The sequence below is a fragment of the Bombina bombina genome, chromosome 7 (assembly GCF_027579735.1).
Source record: "Bombina bombina isolate aBomBom1 chromosome 7, aBomBom1.pri, whole genome shotgun sequence".
NCBI lineage: Eukaryota > Metazoa > Chordata > Amphibia > Anura > Bombinatoridae > Bombina > Bombina bombina.
In genome coordinates this window covers 399,215,934-399,231,108 of record NC_069505.1, presented here as the reverse complement: position 1 = coordinate 399,231,108, position 15,175 = coordinate 399,215,934, and the positions used below count along the sequence as shown (strand labels likewise).

The 15,175-nt window shown below is 40.3% G+C and overlaps 1 protein-coding gene across 5 annotated transcripts in view; it reads right to left on the bottom strand.

The window, feature by feature from the left end:
• RBM5 (RNA binding motif protein 5) overlaps window positions 1-15,175 on the bottom strand; it is a 50,079-nt gene that overhangs the window by 15,097 nt on the left and 19,807 nt on the right. For 2 of the 5 annotated variants that reach the window (XM_053721158.1, XM_053721159.1), the window contains exons 7-18: window positions 13,566-13,649; window positions 13,344-13,404; window positions 12,966-13,031; window positions 12,625-12,803; window positions 12,433-12,530; window positions 12,029-12,116; window positions 10,882-10,953; window positions 10,723-10,795; window positions 10,280-10,359; window positions 10,084-10,192; window positions 9,702-9,793; window positions 8,743-8,928 (exon numbers count right to left, since the gene is read on the bottom strand). In XM_053721158.1, coding sequence (XP_053577133.1) covers window positions 8,743-8,928; window positions 9,702-9,793; window positions 10,084-10,192; window positions 10,280-10,359; window positions 10,723-10,795; window positions 10,882-10,953; window positions 12,029-12,116; window positions 12,433-12,530; window positions 12,625-12,803; window positions 12,966-13,031; window positions 13,344-13,404; window positions 13,566-13,649 — 1,188 coding nt within the window. Of the gene's footprint in view, window positions 1-8,742; window positions 8,929-9,701; window positions 9,794-10,083; window positions 10,193-10,279; window positions 10,360-10,722; window positions 10,796-10,881; window positions 10,954-12,028; window positions 12,117-12,432; window positions 12,531-12,624; window positions 12,804-12,965; window positions 13,032-13,343; window positions 13,405-13,565; window positions 15,071-15,175 lie in introns of those variants that run through there. The other 3 variants (XM_053721160.1, XM_053721162.1, XM_053721161.1) reach the window with 2 other exon arrangements.

Sequence of the window (15,175 nt, the reverse complement as noted above, 5' to 3'; positions counted from 1 at the left end):
GCAAAGGGTACTATGTCCATTGCCGCTACCATTAAGCCGATTACCTCCATGCATTGAGCCACTGACGGGTGTTGAATGGAATGAAGGGTGCGGCAAGCACTTTGAAGTCTTGTTAGCCTGTCCTCTGTCAGGTAAATCTTCATTTCTACAGAATCTATAAGAGTCCCCAGGAAGGGAACTCTTGTGAGTGGAACGAGTGAACTTTTCTTTTCGTTCACCTTCCATCCATGTGACCTTAGAAATGCCAGCACTAACTCTGTATGAGACTTGGCAGTTTGAAAGCTTGAAGCTTGTATCAGAATGTCGTCTAGGTATGGAGCTACCGAGATTCCCCGCGGTCTTAGTACCGCCAGAAGAGCACCCAGAACCTTTGTGAAGATTCTTGGAGCTGTAGCCAATCCGAATGGAAGAGCCACAAACTGGTAATGCCTGTCTAGGAAGGCAAACCTTAGGTACCGATAATGATCTTTGTGAATCGGTATGTGAAGGTAAGCATCTTTTAAATCTACAGTGGTCATGTACTGACCCTCTTGGATCATAGGTAAAATTGTCCGAATAGTCTCCATTTTGAACGATGGAACTCTTAGGAATTTGTTTAGGATCTTTAAGTCCAGGATTGGTCTGAAAGTTCCCTCTTTTTTGGGAACCACAAACAGATTTGAGTAAAACCCCTGTCCCTGTTCCGATCGTGGAACTGGATGGATTACTCCCATTAACAAGAGCTCTTGTACGCAGCGTAGAAACGCCTCTTTCTTTGTCTGGATTTTTGACAATCTTGACAGATGAAATCTCTCTTGGAGGAGAGTATTTGAAGTCCAGAAGGTATCCCTGAGATATTATCTCTAGCGCCCAGGGATCCTGAACATCTCTTGCCCAAGCCTGGGCGAAGAGAGAAAGTCTGCCCCCCACTAGATCCGATCCCGGATCGGGGGCCCTCAATTCATGCTGTTTTAGGGGCAGCAGCAGGTTTCCTAGTCTGCTTGCCCTTGTTCCAGGACTGGTTAGGTTTCCAGCCTTGTCTGTAGCGAGCGACAGCTCCTTCCTGTTTTGGTGCAGAGGAAGTTGATGCTGCTCCTGCTTTGAAATTACGAAAGGAACGAAAATTAGACTGTCTAGTCTTGGCTTTGTCCTGAGGCAGGGCATGGCCTTTACCTCCTGTAATGTCAGCGATAATCTCTTTCAACCCGGGCCCGAATAAGGTCTGCCCTTTGAAAGGTATATTAAGCAATTAAGACTTAGAAGTAACATCAGCTGACCAGGATTTTAGCCACAGCGCCCTGCGTGCCTGAATGGCGAATCCTGAATTCTTCGCCGTAAGTTTAGTAAGATGTACTACGGCCTCCGAAATGAATGAATTAGCTAGTTTAAGGACTCTAAGCCTGTCCGTAATGTCGTCCAGAGTAGCTGAACCAATGTTCTCTTCCAGAGACTCAATCCAGAATGCCGCTGCAGCCGTGATCGGCGCAATGCATGCAAGGGGTTGCAATATAAAACCTTGTTGAACAAACATTTTCTTAAGGTAACCCTCTAATTTTTTATCCATTGGATCTGAAAAAGCACAGCTATCCTCCACCGGGATAGTGGTACGCTTAGCTAAGGTAGAAACTGCTCCCTCCACCTTAGGGACCGTTTGCCATAAGTCCCTTGTGGTGGCGTCTATTGGAAACATTTTTCTAAATATCGGAGGGGGTGAGAACGGCACACCGGGTCTATCCCACTCCTTAGTAACAATTTCAGTAAGTCTCTTAGGTATAGGAAAAACCTCAGTACTCGTCGGTACCGCAAAATATTTATCCAACCTACACATTTTCTCTGGTATTGCAACTGTGTTACAATCATTCAGAGCCGCTAACACCTCCCCTAGTAATACACGGAGGTTTTCCAGTTTAAATTTAAAATTTGAAATATCTGAATCCAATCTGTTTGGATCAGAACCGTCACCCACAGAATGAAGTTCTCCGTCCTCATGTTCTGCCACCTGTGACGCAGTGTCTGACATGGCCCTAATATTATCAGCGCACTCTGTTCTCACCCCAGAGTGATCACGCTTACCTCTTAGTTCTGGTAATTTAGCCAAAACCTCAGTCATAACAGTAGCCATATCCTGTAATGTGATTTGTAATGGCCGCCCAGATGTACTCGGCGCTACAATATCACGCACCTCCCTCTGAGCGGGAGATGTAGGTACTGACACGTGAGGCGAGTTAGTCGGCATAACTCTCCCCTCGTTGTTTGGTGAAATTTGTTCAATTTGTACAGATTGACTTTTATTTAAAGTAGCATCAATACAGTTAGTACATAAATTTCTATTGGGCTCCACTTTGGCATTGCAACAAATGACACATGTATCATCCTCTGAATCAGACATGTTTAACACACTACCAAATAAACTTGTAACTTGGAAATACAATTCAATTAGAATAATATTAAAATGTACTGTGCCTTTAAGAAGCACAGAAGATCTATGACAGTTGAAAATTAATAAATTGAAACAGTTATAGCCTCAATCCTTGTAAATAACACAACTTTAGCAAAGATTTAATCCCATTAGCAAAGATAACAAATTCTGAAAGCAGGAAACAAATTACAGAATAAACGTTTTTTATCTCAGTCAAACTATAATTCTCACAGCTCTGCTGAGAGAAATTACCTCCATCAAAATAAGTTTTGAAGACCCCTGAGCTCTGTAGAGATGAACCGGATCATGCAGGGAATACAATGAGTTGCTGACTGAAATATTTGATGCGTAGTAAAAGCGCCAAAAAACGTCCCCTCCCCCTCACACACAGCAGTGAGGGAGAACAGAAACTGTCAGAAAACAGATTAAGCAACTGCCAAGTGGAAAAATAGTGCCCAAACATTTATTCACTCAGTACCTCAGTAAATGAAAACGATTTTACATTCCAGCAAAAACGTTAAACATAATCTCTAGTTATTAAACAGCTTTATGTATTTCTTACAGTGTAATTCTAGTGAAGTACCATTCCCCAGAATACTGAAGTGTAAAGTATACATACATGACATTATATCGGTATGGCAGGATTTTCTCATCAATTCCATTATCAGAAAATAAAAACTGCTACATACCTCTATGCAGATTCATCTGCCCGCTGTCCCCTGATCTGAAGTTTACCTCTCCTCAGATGGCCGAGAAACAGCAATATGATCTTAACTACTCCGGCTAAAATCATAACAAAAACTCTGGTAGATTCTTCTTCAAACTCTGCCAGAGAGATAATAACACACTCCGGTGCTATTTTAAAATAACAAACTTTTGATTGAAGATATAAAACTTTAAGTATAATCACCATAGTCCTCTCACACATCCTATCTAGTCGTTGGGTGCAAGAGAATGACTGGGAGTGACGTAGAGGGGAGGAGCTATATGCAGCTCTGCTGGGTGAATCCTCTTGCACTTCCTGTTGGGGAGGAGTAATATCCCAGAAGTAATGATGACCCGTGGACTGATCACACTTAACAGAAGAAATAAGTACTTAATTTTTAATTAAAAATTCATACATAAAAAAAGTTACTGTCCCTTTAATATAAAAAAGGAAAACTGCTTTATTTTCACAGCAAAACTTTTAATCACCCATGACAGCCTCTAACACCTCAGCTTAGCACTTGCTGAGGTGCCTACCAGCCCTGTTGAAAACCGGAGCGTTGCACCCAAGGTCCATCAATCGACATACAAGACCGGAACCACAACAAAATCTCTCACCTCCGGAACACAGGAAGTGAGAATAGTGCGCAATAGAAAATTTTAGCGCGTCTGGTAGCCCCCCATTGTGGGCATAACAGAACTAACCTCCCTGTCGGCATGATTATACTGAAGTAAAAAAACGCCAGGAGCAGTAAAACACATCACCAATAAACAGAGCCAAACTCCTCGTCCCCAGTGCCTGCGCCACTGCCTTAGACAAGCCCATTAACTTGCAGAGGTTATACTTTTGTCCCAATGAATAAAAGTGCCATCTTTTTCCTGTATGCAGCACAGAAAAATTAAAAAAGCACTTACCTCAATGTATTCTGCCAGGCAGCAAGGCAGCTCACTAGGTTTGAGAGGCATGCTCACTCACATGGACCTGTGGATAAAAACAAAGACTGAGTAATCTTACTCAGGCTTTCAATATTAGGGCAGCATTAACTACATGTGAGGCGCAGTCAGGATTGTACCCCACAAGTTCCCATTGCTTAAAAGCCACCAATGCTTTACTAAAGAGACTGACATGGACAACGGCTACACCCCAGGAGAAAAGCAGGACAAGCTTGTACTGCTGAAAGAATAAAATCTTGATAGAAGAATCTTCCTCCAGACACCTAAACTTTACCACCTCCTTGCTCTTAACGTAGGCAAAGAGAATGACTGAGGAAGGAGGGAAGGGAGGCGATAACAGCTTTGCTGTGGTGTTCTTTGCCGCCTCCTGCTGGGCAGGAGTGATATTCCCAATAGTAATTGGATGATCCTTGGACTCACCGTGTCATTAGAAAGAAATTAACATTTTAGTACAGCCCCCATTGGGTGCATTAAATTATCTTAACTTTTTTACATATTCTTTGTTACCAGAAAACCCCAAAATTCTACAAATTCTGATAAGAGAATTTTAAACAAAGTTGCAATTTAAGTCATTATCTAATTTGCTTAATTCTCTTGGGTATCCTTTAAGAAGCAGCAATACACTACTAGGAGTTAGCTGAACACATGTGGCATATATGTGCAGCAACCAATCAGCAGCTCTAAAACCTACCTAAGTTTTTTTTTGTTTTTTAAACAAAGTATACAAACAAAAAGGAAATTTATGCTTACCTGATAAATTTGTTTCTTTTACGATATGACGAGTGCACGGATTTCATCCTTACTTATGGGATATCGCCTCCTGGTCAGCAGGAGGAGGCAAAGAGCACCACAGCAGAGCTGTATATATATATATATATATATATATATAGCTCCTCCCTTCCCTCCCACTCCAGTCATTCGACCGAAGTTAGGAAGAGAAAGGAAAAGCCAAGGTGCAGAGGTGACAAGTTTAAGAAAAATAAAGACCTGTCTTAGAAAATGACAGGGTGGGCCGTGGACTCGTCATATCGTAAAAGAAACAAATTTATCAGGTAAGCATAAATTTCCTTTTCTTTTACAAGATATGACGAGGTCACGGATTTCATCCTTACTTATGGGATAAAATACCAAAGCTATAGGACACGGATGAAATGGATGGACAAGACAGGAACCCAAACGGAAGGCACCACTGCTTGAAGAACCTTTCTTCCAAAACCAGCCTCAGATGAAGCAAAAGTATCAAATTTGGAAAAAAAAAAAAAAGTGTGAAGAGACGACCAAGTTGCAGCCTTGCAAATCTGTTCAACAGAAGTATCATTTTTAAATGCCCATGAGGAAGCCACAGCCCTAGTAGAATGAGCCTTAATTCTCTCAGGAGGCTGCTGTCCAGCAGTCTCATATGCAAAACAGTTGATACTCTTCAGCCAAAAGGAAAGAGGTAGCTTTCTGGCCCCTACGTTACCCAGAAAAAACAAATAATGGAGATGATTGACAAAATTCTTTAGTCGCCTGCAAGTAAAACTTCAGGGCACGGAGTGCATGTCCAAGTTATGTAACAGACGCTCCTTTGTAGAAGAAGGATTAGGACACAATGAAGGAACAATAATTTCCTGATTAATATTTTTGTTGGAAACAACCTTAGGAAGAAAACCAGGTTTGGTACGTAAGACTACCTTATCGGAATGAAAAATAAGGTAAGGAGAATCACATTGAATGCCGAAAGCTCAGAAACTCTGCGAGCAGAAGAAATAGCAACCAAAAATAAAACTTCCCAAGATAATTTAATATCTATGGAATGCATAGGTTCAAACGGAACCCCTTGAAGAACATTAAGAACTAAATTCAAACTCCAAGGTGGAGCAATAGGTCTAAACACAGGCCTGAGTCTAGTCAGAGCCTGTCAAAAAGCTTGAACATCCGGAATATCTGACAGATGTTTGTGTAGCAAAATAGATAAAGCAGAAATCTGTCCCTTTAAGGAACTTGCTGAGAACCCTTTCTCCAATCCTTCTTGGAGAAAGGATGGAATCCTAATCTTACTCCATGAGTAGCCCTTGGATTCACACCAATAAAGATATTTACGCCATATCCTATGGTAAATATTTCTAGTAACAGGCTTACGTGCCTGGACCAAGGTATCAATGACCGAATCAGAGAACTCTTGCTTAGATAAAAATCAAGCGTTCAAGTAGTCAGCTGCAGAGAAATTAGATTTGGATGATGGAAGGGTCCCTGAATGAGAAGGTCCTGCCTCAATGGAAGCTTCCACGGCGGCAGGGAGGACATGTCCACCAGATCAGCATACCAAGTCCTGCGAGGTCACGCAGGAGCGATGAGGATCACCGAAGCCCTCTCCTGTTTGATTCCAGCAATCACCCGGGAAAGGAGAGCAAACGGCGGAAACACAAAGCTAGGTTGAACGACCAAGGCATCTATCAGTTCGGCCCGAGGATCCCTGGACCTGGATCCATATCTCGGAAACTTGGCATTCTGACGAGATGCCATAAGATCCAGCTCCGGTCTGCCCCATCTGAGAATCAGGTTGGCAAAGACCTCCGGATGGAGTTCCCACTCCCCCGGATGAAACGTCTGTCTGCTCAATAAATCCGCCTCTCCATTGTCTACTCCCGGGATGTGGATCGTTGACAGGCAACAAGAACGAGTCTCCGCCCATTGAACTATTTTGGATACTTCTGACATCGCTAGGTACTTCTTGTTCCCCCCTGATGATTGATGTTATATTGTCCGACTAACCCGAGAAATGTTAATCTTGCTGGAATGGACAGTGCTATGAACAGTAAAGCAACCTAGACATGTGCTGCAAGGAACTGCAGAGTACCGCATGTGGGAGAAAGAAAAAAAAAAAAAAAAAAAAAACTTTATTTCAGGTGCACACTTGTTTTGCAAGTACCAAACTGTATTATACAGGAAACAGTGGAATGTAAAATCTTTATTTCATGTGCACACTTTGTCATGTAACAATTAAAAGAAACCCAACGAAAATCGGTACTGTCCCTTTAAGTGAAAAAGGACGACATTTTATGCACCATCATTCCATGTCACAATGAATGAAAAACACTACTGACTCTAACAATAGCGACACCCCATATTTGAGCCATTTTACAGTAACAAATTAAATCAAAAGGAGTAGAGCTGGTAATCTGGTTCCTACAAACATTGTCTCTTTAAGCACACTACGATTTCAAGGAGATTATGAAAGAAACAAGCTGATAACCCTCGCGTCAGCAACAGTAAGACTGACCGAAAAAGGTATCTAGTAAATAGCCCATTATTCACAAAGCGTTCTTAGAACGGTAGAAAAAGGGCGCGCAAAACTACTAAAGCATAGCCTAGCTCCGCCCATCATGGGCGTCGTAGGCTGAAACACTCGGGCGGCAAAGTCGCAAGAATGGAGCCGCCTGCATAGTACTACCTCAAGTACCGCCCATCGTGGGCGTAGTATACCGTAACTCCCGTGCAGCCAGCTCCAAGATGGAGCCTTTATGTAAAAACACTATAAACCCCAAGTGATCCTAAGACACAAAATAATAAAACCTCTTTTGCAATGAACAACGGACAAACCTCCCGATCGGCCGGTATAATACCGATATTGGGAGTGGGGAGTTACGCCATTCTTATGCTACCATAACACGGAGCTATCAACCGGGTAGCATATTATATCACTATCCGGAGCAAAACAACACTGATGAGACCCAGCCCAAGTGAATATAAAAACAGTCCCAACACCATCAGAGCCCTTTCATGACTCAGCTCTTGAAAAGTGACTGTAATAATGCAATGCTCACTTTTAATCTGATGTGTAGTCCCCAGAAATAGTAAAAGTAAGCACTTACCTTGAATGCTGTGTGACAGCATGGCAGTCCAGCAGGTTTGCAGAGGTATTCTCCCTCCCATAGCCCTGTGGACAAAGATCAGCCTGAGTTAAAAGGGCTTAGGCTATCTGTATTTAGGGCAGCAAACAATGTATAGGAGGTGCAGTGAGAAATATGTCCCACCAGTTCCTATTGTCTTAAAGCCACCAAATGATTCTTTTTTTTACTGAAGAGAGTGATTTGGTCTAGGCTACACCCCAGCACAAAGTAGCACTCAGTGGCACCACTTTAAAAAATAATAAACACTTGATTGAAGAATCTTTACTAACACCTCACTTTGCCATCTCTATCTACTAACACAGGCAAAGAGAATGACTGGAGTGGGAGGGAAGGGAGGAGCTATATATATACAGCTCTGCTGTGGTGTAATTTGCCTCCTCCTGCTGACCAGGAGGCGATATCCCATAAGTGAGGATGAAATCCGTGGACTCGTCATATCTTGTAAAAGAAAGTTAGATAAGACGTAAATTGTTAAGTGGTTTACAAATCACATGCTCTACCTTAATTATGGGGGGGGGGGGGGTTGTTTAATGTCCCTTTAAGTACAGAAATTTTCTGAATGGGTAGGAAAAATTAACTATTTGAAATTAAGGCACAGGAGCAATTTGTAAAATATTTAATACACTCCAGTAGGTAAATTGGGAGAAAGTTACAGTACACTATCCATTTAACATTTTAATTCCAAAAGTCTTGCATCACACTTGCTGTTCCTATTGCTTACTGATGTAGCAAATTAAAATCAGTATATAGATGTAACCGCTTCATATTCTCACAGTGCCTTACACTACTCACTTGCTGGGCTGTCTTGCTCTTTGGCTTTTCCTTTTTCTCTTTTCCTTCTTTTGTGTTGCCGGCTTGGGCTGAAGCACCATTAGCCTGAACCGCATTCTGTGCCGCTTGTGCGTCTGCAGCTGGCAAGTATGTCTGCTGTTCCCCGTCCCAGTACAAGTACTGCTGGGTCATGGAATTGTAGTAATACTATTGTAAATAAGCACATACATTGAAACCATTAGACAGCCACAACCTTTCTTTCCAATATTATTTAATTATCAAATTATGATTCTTTTTATAAGCAGACTCCAGTCCCTAATGAGCATGTGCAAAAGTGCACAGTATATGCATTTTGTGATAGGTTAAAGGGACATTATACACTCATTTTTTCTTTGCATAAATGTTTTGTAGATTTATATAGCCCATGAAGTTTTTTTTTTTTCTTTTAAATGTTTAGTTTTGCTTATTTTTAACTAACATTGCTCAGATTTTCAGATACCTAACCAAGCCCCAAAGTTTTATGTGAATACCGTCAGCTACCTTCTCCAGCTTGCTCCTGTTTGTGTAAATGGTCTTTTCATATGCAAAAGAAGGGGGAGGGGGGGGGGGGGGAGTGTGTTATTTCCCACTTGCAGTGGGCTTTCCAACTACCTTTTCAACAAAGCTAAACTGAGAGCTTTTAAGTAAGTTTTTAAACAGTTTTATACTGGATTTTTATATCGGTATTTGTGCATCTTATTCTTTTTAGTAGTGTCTATTACATGGAGTTATATGAAAATGAGTGTATACTGTCCCTTTAAATGGTTGTCACACACTGAGGGAAAATTGGATTAACATTCAAAAATTTGCCAGATAATATTTTACTGCTCATTTCAAAAACAAAGTGCATGCTATTGCATTGTCATTTTATTGCGTATTAGTCAATTATTCTTTTCTACTGTATTTCATAGCTATTTAAGTACTAAAACTGCAAAACGCACCTGAGAATTGGGGTCATAGTAAAGGCCAGTCTGTGGGTCGTAATAATATCCAGAAGACTCATCATAATGGTAGGTGGATGTGTCAGGCACAGCTATGTAATTAAACAGAAAAATTAGTGACAATGGTTGGTGTAATAACATACCCTACATAAAATGGATGTAAAACAAAAAACAAACAAAAAAAAAAAAAAAACAGGCAAAATCAAATAGCATTATGAAAACCCAGGTCACATTTTTGCTTTCTGGCCTCTCTATGGAGCTTGGGACAAAACTGTTTTTACACAAAAGCAAGGAGGTAAGCACTACATTCACATTCTATCACTTTAATCAAACCTATTTAGACAACTACAATGCCAATGGCAGAAAAAGCCAAAACACTTACCATACTTGACCCCAGGAATAACCCCAGTTGGAGTGGGCGTTTCATCTGTGCTTGTACTAGATCCTGCTGCTCCACCAGTACTACTGGTTGCACTGGTGCTAGGTTGAGTCTAGGAATGAGACAGAACATAAAGGTAAGATTTCTTGGAACTGTGCACACTTAAGATGAGGGAAAGAACACAAGAAGGGTACTTTACCGGCGAGCCTGGTTGTTGGTACATCTGGGGACTCTGAGACACGACAGCTGCAGTTGTAATGGCAGCTGGAACACTGCCTTCTACAAAATAAATTACACACTTTTTTCAATAACCAAATTAGCTTAAAAACAAAACAATGCATAGAGGCTAGACGAGTATCCTGCGTGATCCAGAATCCTAGCCATAAAACGTGACCCATTTGTGGTTTGATCAGTACAGTCGCTTACTTATATCTTCCCTAATGGGCCTCAGGAGATACGATATTTTCATTTTTTTTTTTAGAGCTCTTCACTACAAAATGCAAACTAATAAGGACTAAAAAATGTTTTAATACATTTTGTAAGCAAAGTTGACTTGTAGCACTTAACTGCTAATACTATGCATATAAAAATTGCATTAAAGTCTTATGTTTACATTGACTAATTTTGTAATTCTGTTCTTACCTGCTGGCTGAACGGCACCTGGATCTGCTACCCCTGCAGGTGGTTGGTAAAATGGCTGTAATTCCTGTGAATACTAACAAGAGAACAATGACCATTAGAACAAGGTCAAGGGCCAAATTTCCTAACAAACTGCACCATCATGGTATGTGGGTGACTCACTTGTCCGTATGGAGCATATCCCTCCTGTCCTGGCTGTACATATCCCGACTCTCCAGCCTCGCCACTCTGAGCCTGCAAAAAATAAAATAAAGGAGAATTAAACCACTCGCTAAATTTTAACCCCAGTTGCAGTAGTAGGTCAAACAACAAAGATTTAATATAGATTTTTTTTACGTCATCAATTTCCGGCAGCAAAACACCAGTTTGTTGGAAACAAGTTGCTAGCTAGACAGAAGCAAACATTCTTTCACCCCTTGTATAATGCCAAGGACAAAAAGTGGGTACATTTGTAAAAGTTCAAAAGATTTAAATAAAAAGCACACATTTTCAAATACTCTTGTTAAATGGACAGTGTACTCTCCCCAATTATCCATGTTACATGATTGAGTATTTAAGGCGACAGTCAAAATTAAACTTTCATGATTCAGATAAACAACTTTCAAATTTACTTTTATCATCAAATTTGCTTTATTCTCTTGGTATTCTTTGTTGAAAGCTAAATCTAGGTAGGCTAATATGCAAATTTCTAAGCCCTTTAACACTGCCTCTTATTTCAGCTCATTTTGACAGTTTTTCACTGCTTGTTCATGTGTGCCTTTTAGATAACATTGTGCTCGCTCTCGTGAAGTTATGAGTCTGCACTTAAATGAAAGTCTGTCAAAAGGACGGAGATAAGGGGACAGTTATGCTTTTCAACAATAGATACCAAAAGAACAAAAGCAAACAAGATTATAAGTGTATGTTCTACCTGAACCATGAAGAAAAAATAAAAAAAATGTTTGGTTTTATGTCCCTTTAATTAAGTATTGGCTATAGAAAAACTATTTAAACATAGCCGGCAATAGAATCAAAACCCCAATGGGAGAAGGACAGAGAGAATACTTGAAAACGAACATTTAAGTAGTGGGCTTTGGTACACAGACAAGATAAGGAAGCATTTGTGTAGAGAAAGCAATTAAATAAAGAAAAACTATTACCCTTCACTCAGCCCACTAAAATTCATTGGGGGGGGGCACAGAAAAAATAACTATATCATATATGGAAAAAAAAATGAAAGGAGCAATTTCTTATTTTAAATAAATTAATGAAAGTGGAAACCAAATTTACAGCACTGTCCCAAAATAGATAAATTTACTGAAACCGATACCTGTGTAGAGGACCACTGAGCTGCAGCAATTGCAGTGCTTGCCACAGAGAATGCACTGACTCTATTACCATCTGGCAAAATAAGGTCCCTAATAGCACAAAAGAAAAAAGGACCTATTTAGTATGATACAGAAGTAGAATCACAAAGATCAGCATAACATACGTATAATTGGTTTGCATGGTGAATAAACCCTACCCCGCTGATGGATTCTAGTAATTATAATAAAAAACTTATCCAACACATACCCCCCACCACCACCTTGCAGGGAAGCTCAGCAAATTGTATTTGCAAAACCTATATTCTCTGCCATGCATTTTTTAAATCCATCTTGTTTACTAAAGCGTCTTTTTCTGTGAAAGTGCAAGGGTCACTTGTAAGCATTGGTACACATAGAAGCCACTTACTTTCTGGCACTTTTAGCAAAATCCACACCAATTGTTTTTCCATCAATTTTTAGAGGTGGATGAAGTGTCTGCAAAATCTGTAGAAGCTGAGATGCCTCCTGAAGAATTTGAAAGAATGGAGATAAATAGGCACATCTCATATTGAACAACTGATGAAGAAATTATACAAGGTCAGTAATAGGAATGTCTTACCAGAGCTGAAGGCAACTGCACAAATGCAAATCCCCTGTTTTGTTGAGTTTGTTTATCTTTGATGAGGCGGATATTGCTAACCACAAGGGAGACATAGGGAGAGAGGGCCGCCAGAATGGATTCCACAACAGTATGAGGTCCGATATTCCGGAGTATTATGGCTGAGGATACATAGCCACCTAATAAGGTTACACCAACTGTGTGTAAAAATGCTAAATTCAAAACCACACCCACCCCTCTGCTACTCTTATCTACATTTTCTAATACATCCATTAAAAAAAATATGTTAGGAAAGACTTAACCCCGCCCATTTCCAGTGCAGAGACCATAGAAATACTTACTGTCATTATAGTAATCTGCAGACTGTGGGGCTTCAGAGGCTCCCTGTGGGGTTTCTATATCAGCATCTGTAGAAAAGGGAGCACAAAGAAGATAACTAATCCAGATCCTAAGTTCACAAATACTTATTCATGAGGGATGCACATTAGCGAGATAAACCATAAGATCTCGTTGGCTACTGGAAAGCATTTAAGGACACTTGTTCATAACTTTAAAATGCAACAATTACTTATCTATAAACTAAAATGAACAATAAAACACTGAATTGTAGCAACATTTAAAATGAATAAATATAAGGGGGGAAAAAAAACTACAAAAAGACCCTTATAAATTGAATATGCAGAAAAGAACTTTACTTCTTGAGGCTTTGGAACACTCACCAGCCTTGGCTGCCCCGCAGCGGAAGCATTTTAATCTTCGGCGAAAGTTGTACAGGCCACACTATAAAACCAGAGAGCCTTAAACTTAGTTTCCAAATGGCAATTCAATGCAACTTCCCAGAAATAAGTAAACAGCGTCACATTTATTCTCACACAATGTCTGATCTTAAGTGTGAAAAGAGTTCACTGGCTTATAATAACCAGATATCAGCTGACTCTTACCTTGCTACAAAGCCAATCCTCAAACTTGGGACGTGGGTTGCTGTAATGCATAGCAATATTCTTCCCCTGGATTACCAACTTCTTCTGTAAGAACACAAAGAGAGAAACAGTCATTTCCAGCTTCTCTGGCAAGTGAACTTTACCCCTGGCGGAGGGGAGTGAGCTCCCAACTTTAAATGTGGACAGCAACGTGGGGAAGGACCACCCACTGCCTGCTAATGCTCTGCCCGGACAAACCCTCCACAGGGAGGTGCACAGAGGAACGGGATGCAGAGGGAAAGGTAGATAAAGGCTTGCAGAAAGCTGCCGCTGGCAGAAACAAAAAGAGGGGGAGGGAAATAGTCATGGGGTGGTCTCCAGAGAGACAGAAGGCTGAATACTGCACACAGTATTTCTGAGGTCTGAATTTGACATCTGTTTAACAAAACTGCAGAAATGTCTTTTGATTAAAAGTTAGCCACCCTCATGGAATAACCGCTTCAAAGCCATACTTTCTGTTACTAAGTGTGTAAATGGGGGAGTACATTAAAGAAAAAGAAGCTTCAGGTACATTTTGCTGACCTGATTCACATTTTAAAGAAATTACACATTTGAACCCCCCATCACACACCCACATTTCCCACCCTGACAGTATAACATTATCCTACTTGTATGATAAAACATTTTATCTGACGTGCTAAATCTGATTTTAGTTTTGACTTCCCACTAGTACAACATATCATCCCATGTGTATGATAAAACATTTTATCTGATGTGCTAAATCTGATCGTATGAGTTCCCAGTGCAGATTTTTTCATCTGTCAGGGTAATACATAATAAATAATGGGGCAAAACAGTAAAGATGGCCAGTGAAACTCTTGTAATCATGTAGACTAGCCTTTTGAGTCCCATAAATGCTCTGCTTAATAATGTTCTAGTGTGATGCACATCACTATACAGTAATACTAGGTTTAATTAAAGTAACTCAAGTCTATTGTATTTACCCCCAATGTAAAATGGGCCTAATGAATTATCTGTTAACATATGTACATTAAATCACAATGCTGTCCCTGTGGACACATACAGTACATGTGTCTGTCAGATGTACTCAGCAGCATCCCAAGGAGGGGAACAGAACTGCATGTCATTCAAACAACTGACACACCAGAGCTATGTGTACATTAAAGCTCTTTTAATTGTATTATTGCCTCAACGAGTGGGGAGGGGATGCAGAATGTTTAGCCACCACATTAAGGACATCATTTACAGGCATGGTTTATAGCCATTTATGGACAGCTGTGTTCCCTGGGAAATAAAAAGGCAGCTCTATATTCTTAGAATTAGAGTAATTGTGGCTTATACTACAAATGATTATTGAAATTTTAAAATTATTGAATTTTAGAATATTGTCTGAAATGTATAAAAAAGATAAATGTAAAGAGAGAACATCGACCATCAGGGGTCCTGTGACAACCCAGAGATTTAAAATAGGGGACCTGATGAATTTACTCATTAAATTGAAGCAAAATGTGCAACTAATCCCAATGTAAAAACACGATATAGAGCTTTAATGTATCCAGAGCATCATTCCTTGTTTCCCACAGACTTGTCCTATGCGTCCCCTTTCCCCC